General features: G+C 47.5%; 1 protein-coding gene across 3 annotated transcripts in view; it reads left to right on the forward strand.

The window, feature by feature from the left end:
• The window catches only part of CACNB3 (calcium voltage-gated channel auxiliary subunit beta 3), a 74,522-nt gene that overhangs the window by 42,868 nt on the left and 3,656 nt on the right, over positions 1-27,998 (forward strand). For 2 of the 3 annotated variants that reach the window (XM_084836990.1, XM_084836988.1), the window contains exons 2-12: positions 7,366-7,488; positions 10,295-10,417; positions 11,731-11,846; positions 12,329-12,381; positions 16,656-16,675; positions 16,927-17,007; positions 17,135-17,193; positions 17,951-18,060; positions 23,619-23,770; positions 25,340-25,435; positions 26,114-26,272. In XM_084836990.1, coding sequence (XP_084693116.1) covers positions 7,366-7,488; positions 10,295-10,417; positions 11,731-11,846; positions 12,329-12,381; positions 16,656-16,675; positions 16,927-17,007; positions 17,135-17,193; positions 17,951-18,060; positions 23,619-23,770; positions 25,340-25,435; positions 26,114-26,272 — 1,092 coding nt within the window. Of the gene's footprint in view, positions 1-7,365; positions 7,489-8,238; positions 8,420-10,294; positions 10,418-11,730; positions 11,847-12,328; positions 12,382-16,655; positions 16,676-16,926; positions 17,008-17,134; positions 17,194-17,950; positions 18,061-23,618; positions 23,771-25,339; positions 25,436-26,113; positions 26,273-27,998 lie in introns of all 3 variants that reach the window. The other variant, XM_084836991.1, reaches the window with a different exon arrangement.

Genomic DNA, 27,998 nt, shown 5'->3' on the forward strand with positions numbered 1-27,998 from the left:
TTTGGCTCACGATATCTTATGGGCTGGATACACAGATCACAATGCTGGGGTCTCTGTATATCCCAGTGTATACTGTGGGTGCTCCTGGACCGGGGTGGGTGGGTGGCTTCTCTTGCTAACAGTCCAAAGGTATTGTGCAGCTTTTCCATCTTTTTTCCTTCACTGTTTTTTTCTAGTAAGGGAAAAGACAGAAGAAGTGGTGGGAAAACATGGGAGGGCTACACATTGAAGACAACAGTGTCTGGACATCCCTGCCCACCCCCATAAAATTCTGTGATTAAGGCAGGGTGATTGCACAGAAAGCCTCATCTGGAAGCATCCAGTGTCAGGGCAGATGTAGTACAAGAAAAGGAGAAATGTAAGCAGGTCATAATAACCTTTTTTTGCTAGTGGTGTCATCTGTTTGCTTTGGAAGTTGGGCTTTTTTTTGGTTAAATCTGAAAGGGTACATTTACAGTTTTTGTTCCTGCTGCCATGGCCAGCTTGTGTTAATCAGGTGATGCAAATTTGCAGTGTGCTCATTCCCTCATTTGATTCTGGGGCTCATCTCTCTAATGCAGGGGTGGGCAGTTCAGCTCCCATCTACTCCAGTCAGCATAGCCGATGGTGAAGGGTGATTGGAATTGTGGGCCAAAACATCTGGAGGACCACAAGTTGCCCACCCCTGACGTATATCAATAGCATTTCTAGCTCCAATATGGCCTCCTTGACACATTCTTGTTCCCACCAGGCAGCACGTCTGGAGTCCCCAGCAGGCTCCATCCCCTCGCCTTTCAACAAATCCAGCCCACTTCCCTTCTATGGATCATCAAATATTTGTGCTGTTCACCTTTCCAAGCCTCACATTTGGAAACAGATCCAATCACTTCTATTGCTGCTGCGACTACCTACCTACCTACCTACCTACCTACTATCTATCATTCCCTCTATTCCCGGTGTTCAGGCTTTGCATGCCGTTGCTTTTGTCACCACCCATGCACATGAGGGAGGTATTGGCAGGCTTGGTGGAATCCCACGGTTTAGAGAAGTACATAAAACTTAAGGGAAAAAAACTAAGGGTGGGGAGAACCCCCCAAACAGCCCAATGAGAACTGAGCATACTCCATGACCACAGAATGCTGACTGTTGGGGGGCCTGGGGGGAATGGAAAAGCAAAGGGCGAGGGGAAATGGAGTGGCTGGAATCCTGAACAGCAGCACTTCATACTGCAACATTTTGTTGCAGGTCCCATTGGTTACATTTATATCCCACCTTTCTTCCACCATGGAACTCAAGAGGGCATACATGAGGTTCCCAGGCAGTTTCCCATCCAGACCAAGATCTGTTTAGCTTCAGTAAAGTTTCTGCATCATGTGCCTTTGTTTAGATGCCCTGACACTTCTTGCCTAGTCCTTCCTTATTGAATCAGCACCTGTTTCTCCATCATCTCCTTATGTCAGTGAGCAGTAAAGATATGAGTACCAGGGTATGGTTTGGAAGGAAGAAGGCCCTTCCACCTGCTGATGCCCCAAATGTGAAGCTGTATCCCCTATCCGTTTTACAGTACTCCTCTATCGTTTTCTAGTGATAAAGCCAGCACCCTGCCCTACATTTCTTTCTTTGGGAAGCGGGCATGAAAGGACTTCATTTGAGCCAGGACTTAGGTCCAAAACTGTTTTGGAATATAAGAATATTGCCCCGGCACATGTAATAATAAAGCGGGGCGGGAGGAGACAAGGTGCAAGCCATTTTCTCATAGTTTCAGACTGCAGGATTAGTCATTCTTTACTAGTTAGCCTGTCTTAGAAAAATAAGAGAAGAATGATGATGAATTAATGATGACAATAATTTCCCTGATAAATGGGGCCACTCCCTTTTTGAAATAAGAATGTTTTAATTTGAACTATATTGAGAAATAAAAATACAGTTATTATGTTGTACTATTGTATGACATTCATTTGACAGTTGTATTACTTTTAATAATAATAGTATTACTTGTCATCCGTATAGCACTTTGGAGCATCCACATGTTTTTGCATGTATTACCTAGTTATATGCCTTACAACAGCTTTGTAAGGTAGGCTGGGATTACTATCCCCACAGGCTGAAACTGAGAGGAAGCTGCTTACCTAAGGCACCCAAGTGAGTTGAAGGTAGAAACAAGATGCTACCTAGAGGCTTCCCGATTCATACATAGTTTAGTCTTTTAGCCACTGCATCATACCATCCCTCAATAAATTAAATAAAAATACTTACAAAACTTAAAATGAGGGAGGAGAGTCTAGGAGCATGTGCAAAGTGCGTTTCCTTCACCTCTGTGTAATCATAATCAAATCGCATACCCATTTGGAATTAAGCAGAAAGAGGCTTCAAGGCAGGCCTTTATGAAAATTAAACCTGGGAAATGGGAAGAGGGGACTATGTTTCAACACACTTTCGGTGAGATTCCCTTGGCTTTCACTGGTCCTATTCTCTCCCCGCCCGCCCCCACCACTTTATATACATTTTCTATTCTGTGCGCTGCAACCTTCCACGCATTGACAGGGCAGGGGGATGCTGTAAACTGGCAGCTGCTGTTCATTTGCATTCAACTGTACACCAGCCTTCCCCAACCTGATGCCCTCCAGATGCCGGGGCTACAACTCCCAGCGTTCCTGAACACTGGCCATGCTGGCTGGGTTAATGGCAGCTGAAGTTCTAAACATCTGGAGGGTACCAAGTTGGAGAAGCCTGGTGTGTGTACCCCCCCCCCCCACCTCGACAAGCTGAGGCTTTCCCGTCCTGCAGCAACTCCTCCAGGGCAGAGAGCAGCTCTCTCCGAGGCTCCCATCCTGTGGATGGAGTAACATTGCGAGCTGCCGAGTTTCAGCCCTGACAGGGCTTCATACGTGCGCTGTGCGCTTCTCGGAAGGACCGGCCTCGGAACGGGGGGCGTTGCCCCTGGAGGCAAAGGCGCGCGTTTCGCCTATTTGCCCCCTTCTGAGGACTCCTTGTTTCCCCCGAGATTCCATCCCCATCCCAGCCAGGAAGCCGGAGCGAATCCTGCGCGCGGCTTCCCACGTGCCCCTCTTCCGCCAGATGGACGCGCAGCAGCGTGGCGGCAGAGCGCGTTTGGCGGCGGCTGCCTGCCGCGCGCACGCATGCGGACGCGTGTGGGGGACTCGTGCAGATGAACGCGTGGCCCCGTGCGCGGCAGAAGCAGCGGGAATCCCGAGGCAGACATCCTCGCATCCTCCCGCCGCGCCTCCCACCCCAACTGTGGCTGGCGTTGCCTCGTCTGTGCAGAGCAGGAGCGGGGGTGTGGCGTTCACTCAGTCATCTGTCTCTAGTGCTGCTGGCGTAGGCGGCCCCCACACGCCCGTCGTGGTTGCTGTGCTGCTGCCCCCTCCCCTCAAGAACAGCGCCGCCGCCATAGAGCGAGGGGGGATCAGAGGCTGGTGTCCGCCCCTTTGCTGTGTCAGCAGCACTGCCTTTTTTGCACCAGGCCGCGGGAGCTGAGGCAAGGCCGCGAAGATGGCTTCGCAGGGAGAGACAACCAGAAAAGCCCCCTCCCTTTGTCCCTGAATTGGCTTCAGCGATGCCAGTCACTGAAGTCACCCGTGTCTGAAGGGTGCACGCGTGTCTTGTAACATCAGATAAGTACACATTTTTATTTAAAGGAGGAGGAGTCATGTAAGGTCACCTTCCTGAAGCAAACAACAACAACAACCCAAAATAGGTGCCTGCGAGATCCTCCTTCTGCTGTGATGTTTCCCTGGAGTTTTATCTGTGAAAACATAATAAATGGCAGAAGGAGAATACAGGTGCGAACCCCACCAGTGAACCGTCCCCTTCCTATTAAAGGTAACGTGGGAAGCGACCAGGGTTTTTAGAATCCAGGTGGGGGCAGGCATTCCTGCGCATTTAAGTTGTGCTGAGGGGAGGATTTGGGGAGATGGGTTTCGCCGTCACAGCAGAGATAAGCTGCTTGCAACAGCTCTCCCTTCTGCGCAAACTGTTAAGACGGCCTTCTTCAACCAGGTGTTTTGGATCACAACTGCTAGCATTCCGGTACGCTGATGGGTATTGAAGTCCAGAGCACCTGGAGCGGAAGACTGCAAGAACAGGACCCTGCCCTGTATAATGTAGCAGAGGGCAACAGTGGAGAATTGAGAGGGGTTAATATAATCCTTCTGAGTTTCATGATGGAACTTTCTCATCCTCCTTTTGATCCTTTTTTTGGAATTGCCAAGCATCATCTCTCATCAGAATATCTTTCCAGAACAAGCACCTGACTTACATCCCACCTAACAGGGCTGTTGTGAGGATTAGCGAGATAATGTACATGAAGCACTTTGGATATTTAAAATGTGTTACGTCATCATCATCGTGCCCAGTTCTAGGATGGTGACCCTAAGCATTTTCCTGGTGGCACCACCATTGGAGCTAGCAACATGTGTGCCCTATGGACTAGTAGTCAGTGATATTGACTGGCTAACCAGAATAGGAATATAGGAAGCTGCCTTATACTGAGTCAGACCAATTGATCCATCTAGCCCAGTATTGTTGGCACTGACTGGCAGCAATGGCTGTCCAGGGTTTCAGGCAGGAGTTTTCTCAGCCCTAGCTGGAGATGCTGGGATTGAACCTGGGACCTTCTGCATGCAAAGCAAGTGCTCTACCACTGAGCTACAGCCCCTCCCTGAGGATGCTGCTGCTTACTTATTAACTCTCTCCTTCCCAGGTGACATCCCTGCCTCCTCTTAATTTACCCCCCACCCATAGGCATGGGCAGCATATTTCATGGAATCGTAGGGTTGGAAGGGGCCTACAAGACCAAGTCCAACCCCCTGCTCAATGCAGGAAGCCTGATGCCCAAGCGGTCTCCCATCCCAGTACTAACCAGGGCTGACCCTGCTTAGCTTCTGAGATCAGACATGTCCAGCCCATTGGGGTGTGCACCCAGGGATTTTTTTAAAAAGGGAAACATTTATTGCATGCTCAGTCATAAAGGATGTTGTTTTTATTCCTCAAACTAAACAAACTAAAATTTAATTTTTTAATTAACAACTATACTTTACTTTAAAAATATAAACTTAAAAAATGAGATGCAAAATACCTTTTTTTTCCTGGCGGCCGCAACTTATGTAGGTCAAATAATTTTCCAGAATAGCTGTCGGAGGGGGAGGGGAGGACCAATAGTAATGTGGCCCCGCAGTAGTGGGGCCACATGCTGTGAGTGAACGTCGGCTTCCTGTACATTTCTACAACATCTATATGAATGCAGTTTGGCACTTATTGCATAATACAACAATCTATACTTTAAAACTAAAATCCCGTATCATGTGATCGAATTAAAACGCAACGCCACTTTGTGCGTGTGTGTGTAGACATTAGGGTGTGCCTGAGCACACCTGGTATGCGTGCCTATGCCCCCTCCTTTTTTCTTTAATTTCCTGTCTTGCTTAGATTAAATTTCAGAATTTCATACGCAAATACAGTCCTGTCCTTTCCTGCCAGGAATTTACAAATGCAAATCGAGAAAGGAGATGGCAGTACACACAGGGAAACAAGGGAGAGGGAAGGGTAGCAAGGAATGAAATGTGAGCAATTGCAGTTAATGTGTGTACTTTAATGGATCACTGTTGGGAACGGGGACTTACTGGGTTTCTTCCAAAAGCCCTGGGTGGAGCATGGGGTTTGAGGAGGGAGCTGGAGGAAGGAGGGGGCATCTCTTCCACATTGCTAATGCTCTAAATATTTTGTATAAAATACAGTGAGGCTCTGGCAGAGGAGAGATTGGCAGCTCGGCTGCAGAAATATGCAGATGGAGGCAGCAAAAGAGGGGTGGGGATTTACACCCCCCCCCCCATGAGTTTGTGCCTGAAAAGATGTTGGAGAACCAGGGACTGCAACAGCTGTGTACATTCACCACCTTTTGCTGACCCTGTTCTCGTACCTTTAAGAACAGCCCAACATGCAGAAATGTAGAAGCGGAAGCATTTCCTGGCAAGCGTGGGAAAAGCTTTAGCTAAATTTCTGCGTAGGGTTGCTGTTTAAGATATAGGAGCAGGGCCAGTAAAAACAATACCACACAGGGACAGCCCTGCACCCGCTATACTATACTAGGGGCTATACAACAGGACTTGGTCTAACTTCATATGCTCTAGCTGATCCCTGTTTATCTGTCCCTATTTTGCCTTTGGGGAGATTTTGGGATGCCTTTCAAAAATGTTAGTGTTTGCACATGGTGCATTAACTTCCTTTGCATCACAGAGAATGTTGCTGTGTCTGAGTTGTAGCTATTCTGTAAGAGCAACTATATCTCTAGTGTTACTTACACAGACACGCACATACTATTCAATATTGTTTAGGGGGTTTTAAACAGGAGATTGTTATGGTTGCTTTATTAACACACCATCTGAACCCAGCCCAAAACAGGTTATTGTACAACTCCCAGCATTCCTGACCAATGGCTATACTGGCTAGTGCTGATGGGAATTGAACTCCAAAACATCTGGAGAGCAGCAGGGTGGGAAGGCTGATTATTGCGTTGTGAATACAGAGAAGGGTTTTCAGCAATGCATAATGTGTGTGTGGTGGGGGGGGCCTTCTCACGGTGATCCTTAGCGTGAAGTTAAGGATCTTCTAAATGCACAGGTGTGTCCTCTTCTCATCTAGGAAATGTCAGAAAGTAAGCAATTTGTAACATAAGACAATGGTTTATGTACATCTGGGTAAACGTTGATGTTAGGAACAGGCTGCAAGAATTCAGATTTAATATCTCTGCAGTTGGCATTCTAAAGCAGATAGTGTTTGTGTAGTTGCCACCTGCAACTACTTTATAGGCTAATGGGCCCTTACAGAAAGTGCTTTCGTGTACCAAATAGGGCAGGGTTTAACATTGCCAGTCCACTGTCCCCTCAGAAACAAGGATTGTGGGAGACACTTCCGAGACCCACAGTCCAAAAGCACACATTTGCAGGTTTTAAAAATTCAAGATGAAAACTTCCACAGTCCATATTACTACAACTCAAGGTCCCCCAAAATGTGCATGCTTTCAAGCTTTCTTCTTCAGGCAAGATGTTAGAAAAAGCATCTCTGTGGCTGAGATTCCTCTCACTATCCCTTCAGCTGTCATTCTGGAAAGAAAAATCCATCTCCAAAGGTTAGACCCAGACTTAGTCACCCATAGATTGAACCCATTGAAAGCAATGGGACTTAAGTGAGTAGTGGCTTACTCTAGTCCCATTGATTTCAATGGGTCTACTCTAAGCATGACTAAGTCTGGATCCCACTGCAGATGTTTGTCAAGAAGCTTATATAGGCCTCCCCTGATCAGGCTGTATTCTGATCTGCAATCAGAAGGAATCCGTTACCTCACTGAAGTTTTTACCTTCTCTTCAGGGCTCAGCTGATTCCTACACCAGCCGCCCTTCGTTGGACTCCGACGTGTCACTCGAGGAGGAACGCGAAGGCGTGAAGCGCGAAGTGGAGAATCAAGCGCAACAGCAACTTGAGAAGGCCAAGGTACTGGACAGGGAGGGTGCAGTCTTGCTTTGGCAGGGCAGAGAGTGGACTGTCTCGGTTGAGGACTTTCCCTCTTGAAACAACTTGAGTTGGTCCCTAGTAGCTTTAATCAGGGTCTGTTTAAAAAAGAAAAAGAAACCCTATAAGGAGATGAAGCAATTTATTTATTTAATGTATTATTTATAGCAAAGAAACTTTATGTATATCATATATACAAATACTAGTTTCAAAGTACGGTTGCTTATGTAGCCAAAAGGCCACCATCTATGCACAAGACAGGAGTATCATCAGGTCTGGGAGACGCTGCGGTTTGTAGAAGTACAAACAATGTTTAGGAGGGAAAAAAGCCCTTGGAAAGGGAGAGACCCCCAAACAGCTAAATGAGCATGCTCAGTGGGCACAGAATGCTGACATACTGAAGCCCTATTCAGACGTTATGATAAATGGTTAAACTCTCCATGTGGCCTGAGATGGGTCATGCCAAGTCGCCCCACCCCCTGACACAACAGTTGTACGTGCGAAGGCCTCCCTGCTGTATGCATGGATGCCTACGGGTGGGGCTATGTTATGACGTGATATTGGTGATGGGGTTACTTTGTGCAGCCCCATCTCAGCCCTAATGGCGAGTTTCACCCCTTATCATAATGCCTGAAAATAGTTTGACACAGTTCTCGGGAGAACAGAACACCTGGATAGAATGGAATGGAGTGTCTGGAATTCTGAACTCCACACGACAATATTTTGTTACAGATCCCACATTTCATTACTATCTACTGTGTCTTCTGGAAAGGAGTGTTTCCTATCTACCTCACTGGGCATCTTTCAGGATAATGGTATCTCAGCCCTCCTCCCTAAATGATGAACTCAGACTGTTCCAGAATCATGTGCTCTATACATACGATGCCGTTACTGCTATGTGATGCCACGTGAGGTGGGTGGATTGTTCTTCAGCTTCTTATTGAATGGTGTCACACGTTCTGGGCAGTGTTTCCACGACAATGGAAGGAGAAGCGAATGGAGGAATACCGGATTTTTAAAAGGAATTAGCTTTGCTGTGCTTTGGTCAATGCAAAGCGCAGCAATGCAGGGCTCCATGAGCAGGAGTAAAAACCACAGCAGTAGAAATCGCTTCACAGAACATACTTGCTTGTGGGGTTTGGAGTGAATGTCATCTGACGGGCAGGGGCTGCTCAACCAATAAGAGAGGCTCCCCCGTTTCACGTTTCCCCTGAAAGTCTAGATGCACCTGCATTTCAGGAGCAAGCCTCATTGAGCACAGTGGGAGTTACTTCTGAGTAGACGCACATATGCTTGTGCTGGGAAAGGCCGGGGGGAGAACACAAAGATGGGAAACCAGCCCCCATTTTAACCTGCAGGATCTCTATAATGAAGGGTTGAAGTAGTTACTTCCTAAGGCAATAAACCAAACAAAGGAGAATCAGAGCCTCGAACTTTACCGCACTTAGGGAATTGGGCTTTAAACTGTGCTATGTCAGTTGAGGGGGACCTCTGTAAGTTCTGATGTGGGCATTCAGAGGGCAAGCCTCATTCAGCACAATGGAAGGTACTTCTGAGGAGACACTAACGGGTTTGTGCAGGGATGGGAAACACACAGGAAACACCTCTTGACCGGGTCATGGTGAAAGGCACACCCCTGGGCAGGGCTAGCATAACCGAGGTCAATGCAGGGATGGGGCACACAGCAACTATACCTGGAAGAACCCAACTTAAGGAAAAGAATCAGAGTTTAAGCAATCTCAGGAAATCCAGTTTTCCCCTGATAAGCCCCAGGGTGGCAGCTGGGTGGCCACGACATCATGTATCCCTAATGACCTCAACTCAGCATGCAGCCAGCTCGGAGTAAATGGCTGGCAGAAACACCCTCCCTGGATTCTGGGGAAGGGAGTGATGTTGGTCTTCTACTTACTGGTTTCCATGGTTGCAGCCTCTTCTCCTTTCCTCTATATTTTAATCCATTCAGAACATGAATAGCCATTCACCAATGAACGAAGGGGAACAATCTACAGTTAGATGTGCGAGGGAGCACACCAGTGGCTAGCATGCATGGTCTGTGGTCACAGCTTAAGACTAGTCAGAGAGCATAACTAGGTTTTACATGGCAGACACAGGTAATACTTTCCTGAGACTCTTCTGTTTGCTTGTTTTTGTTTTATTTAATGAAAAGCAGCAAGGAATGGGTTCTTAACCCTTTTCTCTCCCATAATTTGCAGTTCAAAATTGCTCTTGCGCTTTTTCCCCTGTGGAAGAAAATATGGGAGACTCTTAAATGTAACAGTTAACTTGGCCTGGAGAACCACTCATCTATGTAACCCATACTATATTACTTATGATCTGTGTGTAATATAGTGGCTTACAGTGAAATCCTATGTACTCTACTCAGAAGTAAGGCGTATTGAATTCAAGGGGACTTACTCCCAGGTGTGTATAGGACTGCACTCTTAGAGACCAAGCTGTGAACCAGATCGCCCTTGATTTGACTCTTGCTACAGCGATGTACTCATCAGGTGGCCAGAGACAAGACTCCACCCTCCCACCCCACCCCCATCTACAATGTGTGGATAACAAGAGTGTTCTACCTTACAGGGCTGTTGTAAGGATGATCTCTGAAGTGCTTTAAGCTGCAAAGCATAATGATGGATGGATGATGAATGATTGATTTATGATTTTTAAATTTTATTATTACATTGATTGATGATTGATCCAGTGCATTTACTCTGGGATGGGATGTGCCAAATGTAACACCTGACCTGGTACTGACAACCCCCTAATTTCTTTCTCCCTTCAGCACAAGCCAGTCGCATTTGCTGTTCGAACCAATGTCAGCTACTGTGGTGCTTTGGATGAGGAATGCCCCGTGCAGGAAGCTGCCATCAACTTTGAAGCCAAAGACTTCTTGCACATCAAAGAGGTGAGGTGCTGCAGGAACTGGAGACAGGGGAAAGCAGTATGCATTTCTAGTACCTCTGTTTACCAGGGGGTAGGGGAGGTTACAATGCCACTGGGGTGGGGGTGGGAGGGAGAGAGGGGGTAGGGTGCTAATTGTGGTGGAGGAAATAATGATCTAGGGCGCAATCTTATGCATGTCTAGATGGAAAAAGTCCTACAACTCCCAGCATGCCCCAGGGAGATGCTGGAAGTTGTAGGACTTTAAGGTTGCACAGGAAAGCCTGTGGCAGAGTCAGGAAGGGTGCCATGGCCCATCCTTTGTAAATCTTGTGGTAGTGGCTTGTTCCCTACAGGAATTCCTTTTTTTTGTCTAAACATGCACAGGATTGTGCTGTTAGGCATATATGGTTTGGAATTCCCTTCCCCCAGAGACTTGCCAAAGACTAGGTGACTGCCAGAGGTAGTGTCCAACTTTTAAAATCTAAAAAAATGGCCAGGGATAATATGAGAGAGGGCAAGAAGGTGTTAATTAACTTAATTGTTTTTTTTCTGAAGTTTCTTGAAACATTTTTGTTAATATTAGCAAGCAAACTACAGCAGTGCCCACTTGTCTTCATATCTCACCCCTGTCCCATGACCTAAACCTAGCAAAGGTAGAGGAAGAGAAGGATGGGAGAGGGCGAGGAGGTGGGGAGGAGAAGATGAGACAAGCCACAGGAAATATCCAGAAATGGGGGTTGCAGGTGGAATTAGGATTTTAAAAGTTCTATTTAGTCTGGATACTACTGAATTTAGTGCTCACATGTCAGCTATTTAAAAATGACTCTATCTTTGACTGCTACATCCAGAAGCTCCACTTTCCCAGTGTTTGACTGGTGGAGGGGTTGAAGCCTTCCTGTATTGAAGGATGAGATGTTTATCTATTATGACAGCGTGCAAAATTCATACTTCTTCAAACTGACACATTGTTATGTAGCCTGAGGATTTATAAATACAAAAATATAGGTTCTAAGCTCAGTTGCTAGCCTGAGTATCTTAGGGCGCAATCCTATGCATGCTGAGAAGGTAAAGTCCTACAACACCCAGCATGCCCCAGCTAGCATGGCTGGCTGAGGCATGCTGGGCATTGCATGACATTTTATTGTATGTCTAAACATGCATAGGATTGCGCCCTTAATGAGTAGAGAGACAGCTCTCATACTCTGTCTTCTGTGTCCAGTAGGGAAGGATATTGAAAGGGCCCAGCTCTCCTCCTGTCCTCCCCTACGGTGTCGGTGTGAAAATGAGGTGGGAGGCTAGGTGGGAAACCTTCCCTCTGCTGTGCTGTCTCTCCAGAAGTACAGCAATGACTGGTGGATCGGGCGGCTAGTGAAGGAGGGGGGAGACATCGCCTTCATCCCCAGCCCGCAGCGGCTGGAGGCCATACGGCTGAAGCAGGAACAGAAAGCCAGGTAAGCAGGGAGAAGGGTGGAAAGGGACATAACTCTGACTCGGTCATCCACGTCAGCAAGAAAAAGGGGTATAATAGTGGCCTGCGGTGGGGAGGCTGGTTGTAAATTTGGGAGTATGCAATGTGCTCTCCCCCATCCAAGTTCTTTGCTAGCTGAACTCAATCCACTGCTCGGGATTGTGCATTTTCACAATGTGCCATTTTAATGTGCCTTTTCAGATGACTTTGAGGCTAATTTTAAGGCCATCATTAATGAAAAGTAACATGGGAAGCCAATGTTAGTGCTATGTACCACCCTCGTTATGCAGCAATGGATCTTATTCTTTTAATAAAGATGAGTTTGGGGAGGGGGTGCTCTATATAGGGGGCTCTTGAATCTTCCAAGCTTTGCTTTCCCATTGGGAACAGACACACATAGACAAGCTTGAGCTCTGCAGTTCTCCCATGTTGTTACAGTGACTTTTTCTCTTCTCCCTTGACTAGGCAATCTGGCAATCCCGCCATCAGCAACCGGCGATCGCCTCCCCCATCTCTAGGTAAAGGCGTAAACAGGGCTGGGTGTTTGCCACGATCCCATGGGAGTACAGAATGTGGTACTGGGTGTAAAACTCAACTTCCTGAGAATCTCCACTCTTATTCAAACAAAACAACAAAAGCAAGTTCCAGGGGTGCAGAATGTTAGGCCCGGGGCCCAGATCCAGTCCACCTGTAGTCACAGTCTGGCCCTCTGCATTTTCCCAGATGGCCATGGCCCTTTCCGCTGGCCCCACCCCTTTCCATTAACCACGTATCCTTTGGTGGTTTCCCAGCTTTTGTGCAGTTTTGCCCCCAGTCTGAATGGTTGATATGCCTCTCCTAAGGTTTAGTGGCATTAAGAGCTTTAAGCTACAATAGGCTGGGATTTGGGGCCCTGCCCGTTTTGCCTTTGGCCCCGCCTACCACTGGAATTTGGCCCTAAGAGCTTCTCTGAAATGGAATTTGGCCCTCCAGCTGAAGGAAGTTCAGCACCCCTGTTCTAGCCTTTATGACAGCAATGGTATGTTTGAAAGTGCGTAGATGACACCTGGTGAAATCTTAACATGTATCCATACAGCAAAACACACACTCCTTGCACACAGTTTTTGTGAATGATACTAGTGCTAAGCAAGCACTAGCCCTGTTTTGCGCAGTTACGCAGTATTTAGTCCTCACACTTTAATGACACAAAATATAGCCTTTTCTTTTCTTGCAATCTGGAAGCACTTGGTGCTCAAATATGAAATAACCACCAGTCTAGGAAAGTCAAAGTAGAGTTGAGGATGTTAATAATCACGATCTCACCACAGTGTGGGGAGGGACTACCTTACCCAAATGGAAATACCAAGAGGGAGAACAGGGAAGAGTGCTGCTGCTTTCAGCTTGTTGGGTTTTTTTTTGCTGGGTGGGGGGTGTGTGTGTGTGTGTGTGTGTGTGTGTGTGTGCGTGCATGCATGCATGTCTACCTTTAGCTTGTTAAGGTGTTTTAATTATTACTTGTTTTTATACTTACGTTTTCATATTTAACCAGGTGGAGCTGACTCCTTTTGTAGGGGTCAAAGCCGGGTAAAAATACCTTAGGGCGCAATCCTATCCAGATAGGCAGCCGCCTCTGAACTTGGAGGCGACCGCCTATTCCAAGCAGGGCAGCAGAAGCATGGAGGGGATTGTTCGCTCAGCGCTCCTCCTGCCCTGCATTTTCGGCTAGACAGCCGATTGCGGCTATGTAGCTGCAGGAGGGCGGAGCAGGGGAGCAGGTTGCTGTATGACACATTGGATGTGTCATACAGGCATTTCCCCCCTCCCCACCCCACCCCACCCCAGAACACCCTTTTCTGCCACTCCGTGCTCCTCTTGTGAATGCGGAGGACGGGGAGGCAGCGTGGAAGTCAGGGGAGGTCGGTTCTCCGGGAACTGCCCTCGGGGTGCGGGCTCCGAGGTTGGTTGCCGGAAAGGAAGATATCCTATGGCCGTCTAGCTGCTGTCTAGCGGCCATAGGATTGCTCCCTCCATAAATGAATAAATAAGGGTTGGGAGTAATCAGCTGTGTTGTTCATTGGACAATCCTTGTCCATCTCCTTACCCTTGCCACCCCAGGGGGGTTACTAGGTAAGGGTGCAATCCTATGCACGTTTAGACAGAAATAAGTTCTGCAATTCCCAGCATGGCTGGCTGAGGCATGCTGGGAGTTGTAGGACATTTTTCTGTCTAAACATGCATAGGATTGTGCCATTAATGAGCAGAGAGATCGCTCTCGTTCTCTCCCCTATATCTGGTAAGGTAGGTTATTGAAAGGGTCCAGCATTCCTGTCCTTTTGTAAGGGCGCAATCCTATGCATGGAAATGCTGGGAGTTATAGGGCTTTTTTCTGTCTCACCATGCATAGGATTGCGCTCTAAGCCAAATTAGATGGATGCTCTATGTTTACTGTTGGGACCAGATCCACTCAGAAATATCCAAAGAGGCAATAGCTGCCAACAACTACTGAGTTATAAGGCACTAGGACTGTTTTGTGTTTTTTTGTGGGGAGACACCTAATTGGAGTACTGAGCTACAGCTCTGGCAGCTTCCAGTCTCCGTCTCCCCAACGCTCCTAGAGAGTTTGCACAGTCTCCGCAGCTTGACTGAGAGGATTAAGACATTAACGTGAGGTGAGATAAGTTATTTAGGATGCAATCCTATGCATGTTTGGACAGAAAAAAGTCATACAATTCCCAGTGGGACCCAGCCAGCATGGCTGGCTGGAGGATGCTGGGAGCTGTAGGACTCCTTTCTGTCTAAACATGCATAGGATTGCGCCCTTAACCTCTTCCATCCCTAACTCTCCATGACACCCGCACTGGGCTGGATTGCTTCTATCTCTACCGTTTATGTCCTGAGCCCAGCCATGCTGCCGCCCCCACCCTTTGCTGTGGGGGGTGCTAGGAAATGTAGTCTCCCACACACAATGCAGAAAAGCTGGAGTCACAGAGAGGTGCAAAGATGTGGAAATAAAGCTGATTATCCTCAGTCAGTCAGTTTCCCATCACCTTCTCCCACTCTGCTGATCTTCACAGTGGGCACGACTCACACTGCAAGTGGTTCATCCAGATTCAGAGTTTTGTACATGCATTTGTTGGGGGGGAAAAAAAAAAGCTGACTAAATGAGAGGTGCTGAAGCCTGATCTTACCAGCAAGTTGCACCTTCTGACCTGCTGGAGACTAGAAGGCTTATTTTTTGTGTGAATTTCACATATTTGGAGGCTGGTTTGTGCTTACTCCCCTCTGCACCTGCTCAGAGGCACTCTTTGTAGATTCTGAAGTGGAAGGGTTTTGTCTAAATACAAATGAGCAGTCAGCTACTGCTGCTGTACTGAGGAAGATTTGTATCCCCCGCCCCCTTCAGAAAGGGCTTGTGTGTGGCTTATTAATGCTGGTTTGCACTGTATGTTGCTTACTTTAGACTGACAAAGTAGGGTTGAAATTGGCAAGGCTTCCACCTTGCCAGTTTCACCTATGTCAAATCTCTGCTCTTGCCAGTTGCACTTGAGAGATGGGGAGACTAAGAGAGCAGTCCTATCCCCACCCCAGACAGGATTGGGGGGGGGGGGTGGATAGGATAGTTTGGTTTCCTGGCTCCGAGCCAGGAAACCACACTCCCTGACCCCTCCCCATCCCCCTCGTAGCCAGTGCAGAGAGAACCGCAGCGGCTACATCTCCGCACTTGGAAAACAGGGTGCGGAGATGGGTGGAAAGAGGGCATTCCTGGGGGAGGGGAGGAGACTGGGTCGGCAGCTGTACAACATCTCCTATGGCTGCCCCAGCCTCCTTCCCTCCCCCTCTGAGGCACTGCTGCTAGACTGGCAAAATCGCCTGTCCAGCAGAAATGCAGGGCGGCTGGAGCACAGAGCCGCCGCTCTCCGGAGGCTGCTGACTCTCTGGGTAGCATCGCATCCGAGGTATTTATTGCTGTAGAGGAGCAGCTGGATAGGTAATGGCAAAAGTTAGAATTACAGGTCTTAGCACTAATGATTTGCTGACCGTTCCTCCGTACCAACTGAGACAAGAGCACCTCAGTCAGAGCGCACCCGAAAGGATTTTGCGGCACTTGGTCGGGAGCTGAAAAAGAGCAAGCAAGACTTGCAATAAACCCTTACAACTGTGGGGAGGGGGTGGGACGACACAGAGATGCGCCTGTCTGAGATGAGTGTTGTCTGGATTCTCAGGAAGAAAAAGGAGTGTGCAGGTGGTGTCAGTGTGGGCTCATGTGGCGCACCGTTAGGAGCTGGAGGAATTGCTGAGTAAGATCCCCAGTAGCCAGCGGCTGGGGCCACAGTAGCTCTTTGCCTTTCCTCACAGCTAGGAAAACCAGAATCAGCTCTGCACAGTAGGAATGATTACAGAATACATTGTGCAGAGTAAGAGAAATCCTACACGTTTTGTCACAAGACTTTGCTGTTCCTTGACACGACATTTGGATTTCGTGCCTGGGGTGTAGACTCTTCGGAGTCTTTAGCACAGCATGTACATAGCCCTGAGCATAAGCCCTGGCTGCCATTGCTGAGACCAAATCTGTCTCCGTAAGAGGAGCTGGGCTTAACATAGCTCCCTACCCTGTCGCATTTGGTCAGCCAGGGCCAGATACGCCCTGGGTGAACAAGGCTCAGTAAGAAGCTAAAGCCAACCTCCAGCCCCTTGGTTCCACTGCAGCTCCAAGGGATCAGAGCTCCTATACTACAGAGCCCTTCCTGCAGTCTTCCTCATTTGCTGATTCCTGACTGTTGACAGCCCCATGTTTTCTTTCTTTTCCAACAAGCTAAACAGAAGCAAAAGCAGGTAAGGACATAATCCTGGGATTACACCCTTGGATGTTGTGGGGTGTGATACTGTAGCAAAAGCAAAGTGAAAGGTATCGGTTGGGGGGGCGGAATCTGAGGCCTTGATATTTGGGTTTGTAGATGCATGTTTGTGGTGGTGGCTGAGGCTTGGAGAGCCTCGACTTTGTCATTGCTGCCTTTGCTTCTGCTTTTGGGGGATGCAAAGTACGAAAGCAGCCACTTTGGTGTGACAGACCCTTCCTTTTGCAGGCAGAGCACATCCCCCCATACGATGTGGTGCCTTCCATGCGGCCAGTGGTCCTGGTGGGACCCTCACTGAAAGGATATGAGGTACAGGAACCCAGAAGGGATGGAATTCTATCCTAAAACCGCAGACTCTTATGTGCTGCTATTGGCTGTAGCAGTCACCTGACCAGCACACCACACTCCCCCCTCCCCATCCTTTCTTTCCTTCCAGGTGACAGACATGATGCAGAAAGCTCTCTTTGACTTTCTCAAGCACAGATTTGATGGCAGGTAAGACACCCTTCCTCTGAAATGAAGAGTTGTTCATCCTGCTTCATCTGTTCTGTTCCCATGTTCCAAGGGAGTCTGGGGTAATGTGCTTGTTGCCTTCAGCTCTGACAGCTGCTGATATACAGTCTAGCCGGGAAAGCCTTACAGAGCAGCTTCAGGAATTATTGGCTAGGCTGGACCTTGAAGCAACCGGGATATCTAGATTTTCTCATAGCTTTTCCCATTCTAAAAATCCAGCATGAGGAAGAGAAATATTTATCTGCGCTTACTTACTTCACCCTTCCTGTGCAAGGCTTTTATAACCCTGCATTTTCAGACAATGAAAACCAACTTTTTGGAAGGGAGATACAAGAACATCCCCGGAGAGCAGCGCTTCTGTGTCTGTAGATGCCAGATGGTTTTGAGGATACTGTGCATGATATATCATACTGTAAATTATATGATACACCAAGGGAAAATACAGGAATACAAATCTAGTTGGTAGCCACTCATAGTGATATGGATAAAATCAAATCCCTGCTGTCTAGCACAGTTAAGCCTGTTATGTTTAATACAGCCAAATTTGCAGGGAAGGCCTCCCAGCTCTGGCAAGCCTATGAGGCTAATTTTTTGGTCTAAGGACTTTGCCTATTGCGTATGATCTGTATATTCTGAATGTTTGTTTTGTTTGGCTGTACATTCCTTTTTTGGCTAGAACCTGTAACTGGCTGCCTGACATGCTTAATTTGAACGTGTTGCCTCTCATCTTGTCTTCCAGAATCTCCATCACGCGTGTCACCGCTGACCTGTCACTGGCCAAGCGCTCCGTGCTCAACAACCCAGGCAAGCGGGTCATCATTGAGCGGTCCACGACCCGGTCCAGCATCGGTGAGTCCCATCTGGTCCCCAGACAGTGACAGGGGCTGGCAGGCGAGTAGTTTGCCTCCTTCTAGCATGTTGCTCCTCCCGCTAGCGTGGGGTTCCCAACCTGGTGCCCTCCAGATGTTGGTGACGTCAAGTCTCATCAGCCCTAGCCAGCACGGCCCAGTGGTCAGGAATGCTGGGGGTCGCAGCCCAAAACATCTGGAAGGCACCGGGTAGGGGAAGGCTGTCCTAGTATTGCCGACGCAGAACTTCCAGGGCGGCTTCCAGATGGAAAGCACCTAGTGTTGCAAAATAATTGCTTTTCCAACATAGGGTACAATCAGAATGCAGCGGGCTCTCCATACACTTGCACCTTGTTTTGTGCATACGCCCTGCTATGTTCCATCCACACTAGTGTGATGGGCCATAGCTGTGTGGGCAGGGAAAGGAATTCGTCCCCCCTCCCCCTTTGTCCTTTTCCTTGCAGCTCTGCTGTTTTAAAACAAGAAAATGTTGCCTGTTAAGCCAGGATCCTGCTTCCCTCTCCCATTGTACCTTGTTTTGCTTGGCTGGCCTGAACTGCAGTTTCCTCCCTGCCTGGGTCAAATACTGAAATAGAGTCGCCCTATTTCTTTTACAGAGAACAGTCTTCTCTTTGAAGGCTGTCCTGTCCAATTCCGGTTTAAAGATAAAGAGCCATAAGAACGGTTGCCCATCAATACTTAGCACCTGAAGAGCAGGCTAAACAGGCAGACACACAGGTCGTCTGGTCAAATCCTTCCACGCTATGGTGAGACGTATTACTATTTCAATTATAGTGACTTCTAAATTTGCATCTGTACATACAATTTAACACACGGGGTTTTTTGCAAATTGGTGCCCTCTTTTTTTGGTGATGCGTGTCCTCTTTTTTGGTGATTTCTAAGTGGCCACCCTATACTGAAATTGAGCTGGGCAGGGAGAAAACTGCAGGTTGAAGTAGACATCTTGCCCCTCTCCCTCTTTGGTAAAAACAAGCGCTGGAGTTCCTTGCTGCATGGAAATGTTTGGAGAATGTATCCCCATTCAGCTAGGCTTTTTCCCTAAAGCAGGGGATGGGTTAACGTGTGGCCCTCCAGATGTTGGACTGCAGTGCCCATCAGCCATAGCCAGAGGGGAGGGATGCTAGGAGTTGCAATGCAACAACATCTGATGGGCCCATGTTCCCATCCCTGCCCCGAAGGAATCTCAGCCCTAGGAGAGAGAGGCAAAGAGCTGACCGCATTCCCTTCCACTCCTCTCAGCAACAGGTTTCAAGCAATGTATCCCCATTCGGCTGTGCTTTTGCCCTAATCCCAAGGAATCTCAGCGCTGGAGAGACGCAAAGGGCTGAGCGGATCCCCCTTCCGTTCCTTAGGAACACAATCTTGTGACTTCATATATATCATTTTACGGTTTTTGCATAATTCTGTTTCATCAGATTTGCGTTGACATGCACACGTTTTTAAACAACAACAAGCAAACTGCAATCCTGCAATTGGTGATTTCAGCACTGGGGTTAACAGCAATGCATGCCTGGAGGAAACACTTTTAGTCAGGAGGCAATCAGTTAAGTGGTTGGTAATGTCCCTTTGGAGAGTCAGAAGCAGGACCTGCTTCACCAAATGCATTCAGACATTTATTATTTTTTTAAGAACTAGTAAAAGGTAAAACTCTTTAGGGGAAACCGGGAAAGGAGCTGATGCGTTGCAGGTCACAAAATGCTCTGCAACAGGAAATGGATGGCAAGCAATCAGGGAAGGAGAGGAACCCTCAATACATCATCCCCCTTTCCCAAGGACACCTCCTCCCACCCTGCCCTGACTCTACATTTTCCTGTTCGCACCTTCAAAGAGATTGCACTGCAGTTCTGCTCTTTCCCTCCTTAATGGATTTTCCTCACTAAGAATAAAGTCGGGAGAATTGCTGGGAAAACATAGGAGGATTACACAGCAATGATGACGTCATGTGGACCTCCCATAAAATGTGAGTGAATGAGCCATGGTGATTCCACAATAAATGCTCATCTGGAAGCAGCCCAGGTCATGGTGTCGCAGAATTCATCAGCAGCAAATTATGGATGATCCAGCCATGCACCTGGGGCAAAATGAGTAAGACATAGGAAGAGACTAATGGAATCAAGTATTGTGATTATGAATATCTAATCTAGTAAATTATTTCATTTCACCTGTTAAATGTGGAGATGGAAAACAGGGCCACTGTGATGCTAATGATCATCTTTATAGCCCCTTATTAACCTCCATAGCAATTGTAGTTTTTGGAATCATTAGGCAATGTAGAAACAAGACCAGGATGCATTTAGAGATAACTTACCCTCATTAGTGTTTTTAAGTCAAACTTTCATTGCTTTGGGGAGCTGCCATTGGCTACACATTAATCTAAATCCCTAGAGGCTTGACAGCTTGGCAAGAACCCTCACATGAATTTTAGTATGTGCAGGCCTCTTTCACTTCTAACAAATTGTTTTGTATGTTAATCTCTTTTCAAAACTACTTTGCTCTCTTGCCTACATGTACATTAATAATCTGGGAAGCTTTCAGACGTGCACTCTGAGGTTGCTCTTGTTCTAAGGCAGTGATCCTGCTCCAGCGTAGGGTGAGCTCACGCAAGCAGAGCAAATTGTACTGTGATGTGAAAAGTTCCCCTGATTCTTCCATGATTCTTGGTTCTTAGAAATGCATAATTTCACGTGGGGGTGAGAAAAGAGATGACACAGTATGTGAAATGTCCTGTTGCTTCTTACGCGGTATCTCTGCAGTTGCACATACGGGAATGTGCTTGTGCAAGCCCCAAATGGCATAGAGGGGATCATGTGTCTGTATCTCTGTATCACCCAAAGAACATAAGAAGAGCCATGCTGGATGAGACCAAGGGTCCATCTAGTCCAGCATTCTGTTCTCACGGTGGCTGATCAGCTGCCCACAGGAAACCCACAAGCAGGACATGAGTGCAACTGCACCCTCCTGGTTGTGTTCCCCAGCAACTGTTGTGCATAGGCATATTGGAGGTAGCATATAGCCATTAGGACTAATAGCTATTGATAGCCTTATCCTCCATAAATCTTGTCTAATCCACTATTAAAGCCATCCAAATTGGTGGCCATCACTACATCCTGTGATAGCTAATTCCATAGTTTAACTTCTGTGTGAAGAAGTCATTCCTTTTATCTGTCCTGAATATCTCCAGTCAGCTTCATGGGATGACCCCAGGTTCCAGTATTATGAGAAAGGGAGAAAAATGTCTCCCTATCCACACTCTCCACACCATGCATAATTTTGTACACCTCTACCATGTCTCCCCTTACCCTCCTTTTTTCCATCCCTCCTGTTATAACCTCCCCTCATAGAGGAGATGCTGCAGCCCCTTGGTCATTTTAGTTGCCCTTTTCTGCACTTTTTCCAACTATACAATATCCTTTTTTAGGTGTGGTGACCAGAACTGTACACAGTATTCCAAGTATGGTCACACCCTGTAAGGAACATGTTTGTAAGAGCGAGAAACCTTGCAAGCTAGAATTGGAGAGATTTTCCCCCCCACCTCACATTGACATTGCACTGTAAAACCAGATCACATGAACTCGCCTGGGATCTCTGGATCAGCATCCTCGTCAGTCTCCTTGAATGTACCTGCCGGCTTGAGTTTCTCCATCTCCTGCAACAGCCAGTACATTGTATTTATTTATATACCTTTTATGCCCATCAAGGCAGCTTGCAGAATTTCAGAAGCATGCACTGAAGGGTAGTAATTGTCACAAGATCCACCAGCAGTGCAATCGTTTAATTGTCTATTCAGAAGTAAGCCTCATTGACTTCAATGGAATTCCAGCCTCAGCCTGGAGATGAATAATAATTTTTTTGGAACGTTGAAGCCAGTTTGAAAGAGGGATGGGGCTGCTTGTTCCACTTTCACTTCTGGTAAACAGATTTTGCGAGGTTTTTTCCTTTGTTTCAAAAACGTGAACAATTTGTCTAGAGGTAACAGTGGGACAAAATAATAAATACGTGAAATAAAGTAGCAGCTTGTTAGGCTGCCATTCAGGATGGACAGGCACAGAGAAATTATTTTAAAAACAAGACAAATGTATTTAGCTTTGGATTAAAATCTTATCTACTTACAATGTATACTAAAATAAGATTAGGTGTTATCAATAAGTTGTGTAATGTGAACCGGCTCAGTAACTAGCCTCAGGTAACCTTTTCACCAGTCCCAGACAACCTTTATAGTTGTAACAATTCTGCATTACAGCATTTGTAAATTTTACACAACAGTTTTAGATTTTCCACAGGGGTTGAGAGAAAGTGGCTTGCTTAAGGTCACCTAGTGAATTCATGGCAGATGTGAAATTTGAATTAAGGACTTCCTGGAACATAGCATGGTCTCTTGCAGTGGAATCCTATACAGGCAACTCAGAAGCATGTATAGAATTGGAGCCTTAGTCGGTGCAATTCCACCAGCTCAGAAGAAGCAAGGCTCTCTTGAACCCCAACTTCCTTTTAGAAAAAAAACCAACCCAAAGACTATTGTTTACCTCCAACCTTGCTTCAGTTTTGACTGGAGACATAGTAGTAGTTTTTCTGGAGAGTGGAAAGCAGTTTGAAACAGGAATCACTGCTCATTGTGTGAATGCTCATCCCACTTTCCCTTTTAGTGTACAGGCTTGGCAGTTTTTTTAAAATACAAAACCTGCAGAACCTGTTTTGAGTGGATGTAACAGTGGGACAAAATAAGTTTATGTTACACCACAGGAAGCAATGTCTCTCTCAAACCTTTGTTCAACTGTCTTAAAAATGGTTGTAAAAACAAAACAACCAACTGTCTTCTCATGGTCTCCTTTTGTTTTTCTCTGAACTTTGGGGTCCATTCCCCACCCACCCCGCCCAGCTTCCCCTGTTCAGTCCCTGACTCCTCTCCTATCTTTCCCAACTCTGTGCATCTCTCCAGACTCACTCCTCTTATCCTGCTGTTTGCCCAGTTTCATGTACTTACTGATTTACAGCATTTTATCCTGCTCTCCAGCCAAAATAGTCTGCTGAAGTGGCTCACAAAGATCACTAACAGGACAGCTCCTGCTCTCGAGCTTACAACTGAAAGAGACACAAGACAAAAGGAAAATAGATTGGAAGGGGAGAGGAGAAAAAGCAAACCCAGGCGCTAGGTCTTAGTGACAAAGTTCTTAGCAGCCAGCTGGAGTAGACACAGTTCAAGGAGAGGAGGAGCCAAACGTTAGTGGCCTCTCAGCTGAGCTGATGGCGTGGCCCTGCTTCTCTTCCTTCCCTCTGCAGCAGCCTGATGGCATGGCTGCTCCTGGATGACAGTGGAGGGAGAGGAAATCCTAATGGAAGCGGCTTCTGAGCAGAGCTCCCGGTTCCCTTCACTCCCTCTTGCGATGCTCAGAACACACTTTCCTTTGTGACTTAGAGGCTCCCCAGCCTGCAAGAGAAGCTGTAGGTGTGTGGGAGGTTGCTGATGACAGAGAGGGCTCTGGTTTCCTGTGTCTGGCAGAGGGGGGCATCCGGCTCACCGTCTTTCCATCTCCTTCACAGCTGAAGTCCAGAGCGAGATTGAGCGGATCTTTGAACTGGCCAAGTCACTGCAGCTGGTGGTGTTGGATGCTGACACCATCAACCACCCGGCACAGCTGGCCAAAACCTCACTGGCTCCCATCATTGTCTACGTCAAGGTCTCCTCCCCAAAGGTGAGCAGGGGGGAAAGGGCCGCTCTCAGGCAGCTGCTTTGAAGCATGGCCAGTTCTGAATGGCAGCTTTCCCGCTTGTGCTCTTTACTGCCCCCTAGTGTTGGTTGCTTGCTATTAGGCTGTGCCCCATGGCGCTAGGTAAGCTGGTTTCTGCTTAGATTTTAGGTTCCCATTCCGTCACAAAATTAGCATCTCAACTCAGGGCTTGTCCCAGTTTACAGTCCAGAGATTCCCCCCCCCACACACATTTCCTTTCAATCCACCACTGAATCTGAATCTTGTCTGCCCCCTCCATTTTCTGCTTTAATGATCAGTAGTCCAGGTGCGTGTTGTACAACAGAGGGTAGTGGGCAAAAAGGCCAGTGAAGTGTGAGCGTGTAAGGTGGGAGAAACTGCAGCAGCCTCCTCCCGGGATTAGTGGTCGATTTAAAGATACAAGTGGAGAGCTGGGCCACTCCAGTTTCAGGTATCAAGCCAGAGAAAAGTGCAAACTCAGTTCACTTCTCACTCATGCCAGTGCACGCCCCCTTTGTCCTGTCATAGAGGGCTCACTCTTAAATCAGCAAGGCACCCAGGTCAAACCTCAGTGTCGTCAGGTCAAACTATATTTTAGTTGGAAGACCTGTGATTGGGTTTTCTGATTTTTATTTCTTTTTTAATGAAATGCAGCTGCAAGGGTGGGGTGGCAGCTACTTTTTCATTGAAAGAAAAAACACTTGGAGGATCCAGTCACGGATCTCCAACGTAACACGTACCCTTACAGGAGGGTGTGTTGGGACATGTGGTACTCGCGTGCCCACCGATCTTCACAGCAACAGCATCAGAAGAGGCAGGGCCGGCCCAAGATACCTTGCTGCCTGAGGTGAAGCAGTAAATAGCGTTCCTCCTTCCCAAGACAAAGAGCACATTATCCACTGCCAGCCAAGTTCTTTTGGCACCACAGGCAGAAAATCCCACAAGCCCCTCTTCCTTTCCCTGCTGCAGCAATAAAAATGCAGCAATAATAAATAACAAACACGTTGCTGCCCTTTCATGACAGGCAGTTGCCTCACTGTGCCTAACGATAGGGCCGGCCCTGAGTAGAGATACTAACATCAGCCACTAGCCCCAATGGTCTCTGCTCTCCTTCTGCCACTATTCCCTTACAGCCCCATGGCTCATAAGTTGTAGGAGCCCCATGGCTCATAAGTGCTGGCTTCACAGAATGTAGGAGTTGCAGGGATGGAGCGCTGAAGTGGAGAGGAAGTGGCTTGCCTAAGGCCACCTAGTGGTTTCATCGCAGGAGAGACTTGCTGCCTTGCTGTTCAATCTCTTACACTAGCCCTAGATCAGGGCTGGGCAACTTGTGGCCCTGCAGATGTTTTGGCTCACTCCTGCCATTCCTCACCATTGGCTACACTGGCTAGGGCGGATAGGAGTTGCAGCCCAGCAACATCTGGAGGGCCACACAGCTCCACCCCCTGCTTTAGGGTAAAAGCCTAAACATGTAGAGGAGGACAACAAATTTCCCACCCCGATCTAGATGGTTCCTTCGGCGCCTTATGGCTCTGTGTTCTTTTTTGGTGGAAGGTGCTGCAGCGGCTTATCAAGTCAAGAGGGAAATCGCAGGTGAAGCATCTCAACGTGCAGATGATGGCAGCGGATAAGCTTGTGCAGTGTCCTCCGGTGAGTTTCGGAGACGGGTGTGTCCCATCCCTGGATTCTTGAGCATGGCTCCAGCCATGCTGTTCACTTGCCTGCTGTGCCTCCTCTTACTTCAGAACGCCACCTTCTGCTTGATTTCTTCCCTTTGGCACAGCGCCCCCCTTGTACCACCCCCATGGGTATAAGTAGGAGAAACCTCTGGCAGGTACCACTGCTGTCTATGGCCATGCCCTTTTTTGAAATAAATGGCTGAGAAGTCACATTATATGATAAATGGGCCTTTGTGCGTATACAGAGTGCCTTTCCCACACTCCTGAGCAATAGCAGTCTGGCCTCTCGCACTCAGAATTAAGGAGCATCCTACCAGGCAGTAATTCCTATATAAAGATGATTTCTGGCATCATCTTATGGAAATTAAGCACTGCCCATACCTCGTTTGACAGATATTCTCAGAATGCAGTCACCTCCACCCCACTCCAGTTTTTTTGGAAACATTTAAAGCGTACAGCTTAAGGCAGGAGTTCTGTACCGTTGCTAGAAGTTACACCAGTACCCTATACCTGTATTCACCACTGAACACTCAAAGCCCCATATCGTAGCTCCTCCACTGTCAGTGTCTCTTGGTGTCACTACTCTGTCACTGAGGGCCTTTCTTGTCCATCTCACCATCTCTTTCCCCCATCTCACCCCTTCCCCAAGGAACTCTTTGATGTGATCCTGGATGAGAACCAGCTGGAGGATGCCTGTGAACACCTGGCGGAGTACCTGGAGGTGTACTGGCGAGCCACCCACCACCCCTCGCACACTCTCGGCAGCCAGAACCTCGTGACACCTTCTACTGCCATTCCAGGCCTGCAGGTACAAAGAACGTAGGAGCTGCCCTGCTGAATCAGACCAAAAGTCTCCAACAGTGGCCCAGCCAGATGCTTTGGGAAGCTCAAAAGTGGTTTAGAGAGACAGCAGACCACCCTTGCCCCTGAAACCTTACCAGCAAACACCTCCTTTGTCTAGGGATGGGGAACCTCTGGCCCTCCAGATGTTGTTGGAATCCAAGTCCCCTCAGCCCCAGCCAGCCTGGCCAGTGGTCAGGAATGGTGGAGAACAGCTTCCCCACCTTCGGGTTTATTGTCTTGGAGAATCCTCGGTCAGCTGCACTGTCTGTCCTAAACAGCTAACATTTCGGGAGAGTGAAAAAATCTGTATACAGCCAGACTTTGGGCTCGTTCACACACAGCAGCGGCAAATTGTGGGTTAATGAATTGTTAGGTTAACTGGGTTGTTTAACACACCATTAACCTACAGCAGCTAGGTTCGGACATCACGTAGCAACCTCCAGTCAGCCAAATTGGAGATTACATATGCAAAATTAATCCATGACTTGCCATGGCACATGCCGGGTGTGTTCCGCCACCATTTTGCATATGCAACCTCTGATCGGGCCAATTAGAGGTTGCTATGTGACATCCAAACCTGGACACTATAGGTTAATTGTGGGTTAAACAACCCACAGTTAATCCAACAACTAATTCATTAACCCATGATTTGCCACCATTACATGCCAGCTGGGTCTTTGGCAGCTTTAAGGGAGCATCAGATGCTACTTTACTGCATTCATTGTGTTGTGATGTGTGTACCTCTTTCCTTCGTTACCTTAACTATAAATTATTTAAAAACTGAACACCAACCTTGTAAACACAGCTCTAAGCTAGACCTAGTGAGGAAATGTAAGCAAGTTTGTACTTCCCTCCCTCCCCACCCCCCAAAGGATTCTGATTGAAGAGTTTGGGGAAAATAATTATTGTGGAAGCTTAAACCTCTTGACCCCAATCCAACTAAAATTAATCATTCTAAAGTGCCACTGAAATCCGTTAAATGAAGTGGAGTGCAGTCCTATGCATGTTTACTCACTTAATTCAGTGGGGTTTATTGCCAAGTAAGTGCACAGGATTGCAGCCTTTGTCACAAGTTAGTTATTTCGATGGGGCTTTAGTGCAATTTACCATAGTTGGACTAGGCATCCTGCAAACAGTCATATAGCAGCTACATGGCTAAGCAAGAACCATGGCGGGATCATTACAACATCGGAATGAGAAGCGTGTTTGAGTATTATCCACATTTTCATGGAATCGGCTTTGGTCCATCAGGGACCCATGAAGCAAGAAAAGCTGAGTTTACTGCACCTTTAAAATCTGGTTTTCATGGGTCACACGGTGCTTGAAAGAACCATACTGCTGGGTTGGATTGAGGGGAGTAGAACTGAACGTTATCAGTTGGGTAGGGGCTGCCCAACCATTGAGAGAGGCTTGTTTCCTGGCCCATGTCCAGGGTCCCCCCTGCTACTATATTATTGTGAATTAGTTACTCTCCATTCATAATTCTCTAGAAACATCCAATTATCCAGTGCAGCTTCTGAAGGCTCCCTATGAGAGCAGCCCACCACCCCAATTTCACCGCATTCCAGCAAACCTTCATGGAGTTATCGCTCCCAACCCATGTTTCCCAATATGGGCACTTTTCAGTGAAGAAACCAAAATTCCTGATTACCCAGTGCAGCATCTGAAGGCTCCCTATGAGAGCAGCCTAC

The sequence above is a fragment of the Heloderma suspectum genome, chromosome 2, assembly GCF_057233095.1.
Source record: "Heloderma suspectum isolate Gila_16-S chromosome 2, 16-S_ref, whole genome shotgun sequence".
In the NCBI taxonomy this organism is placed as follows: domain Eukaryota; kingdom Metazoa; phylum Chordata; class Lepidosauria; order Squamata; family Helodermatidae; genus Heloderma; species Heloderma suspectum.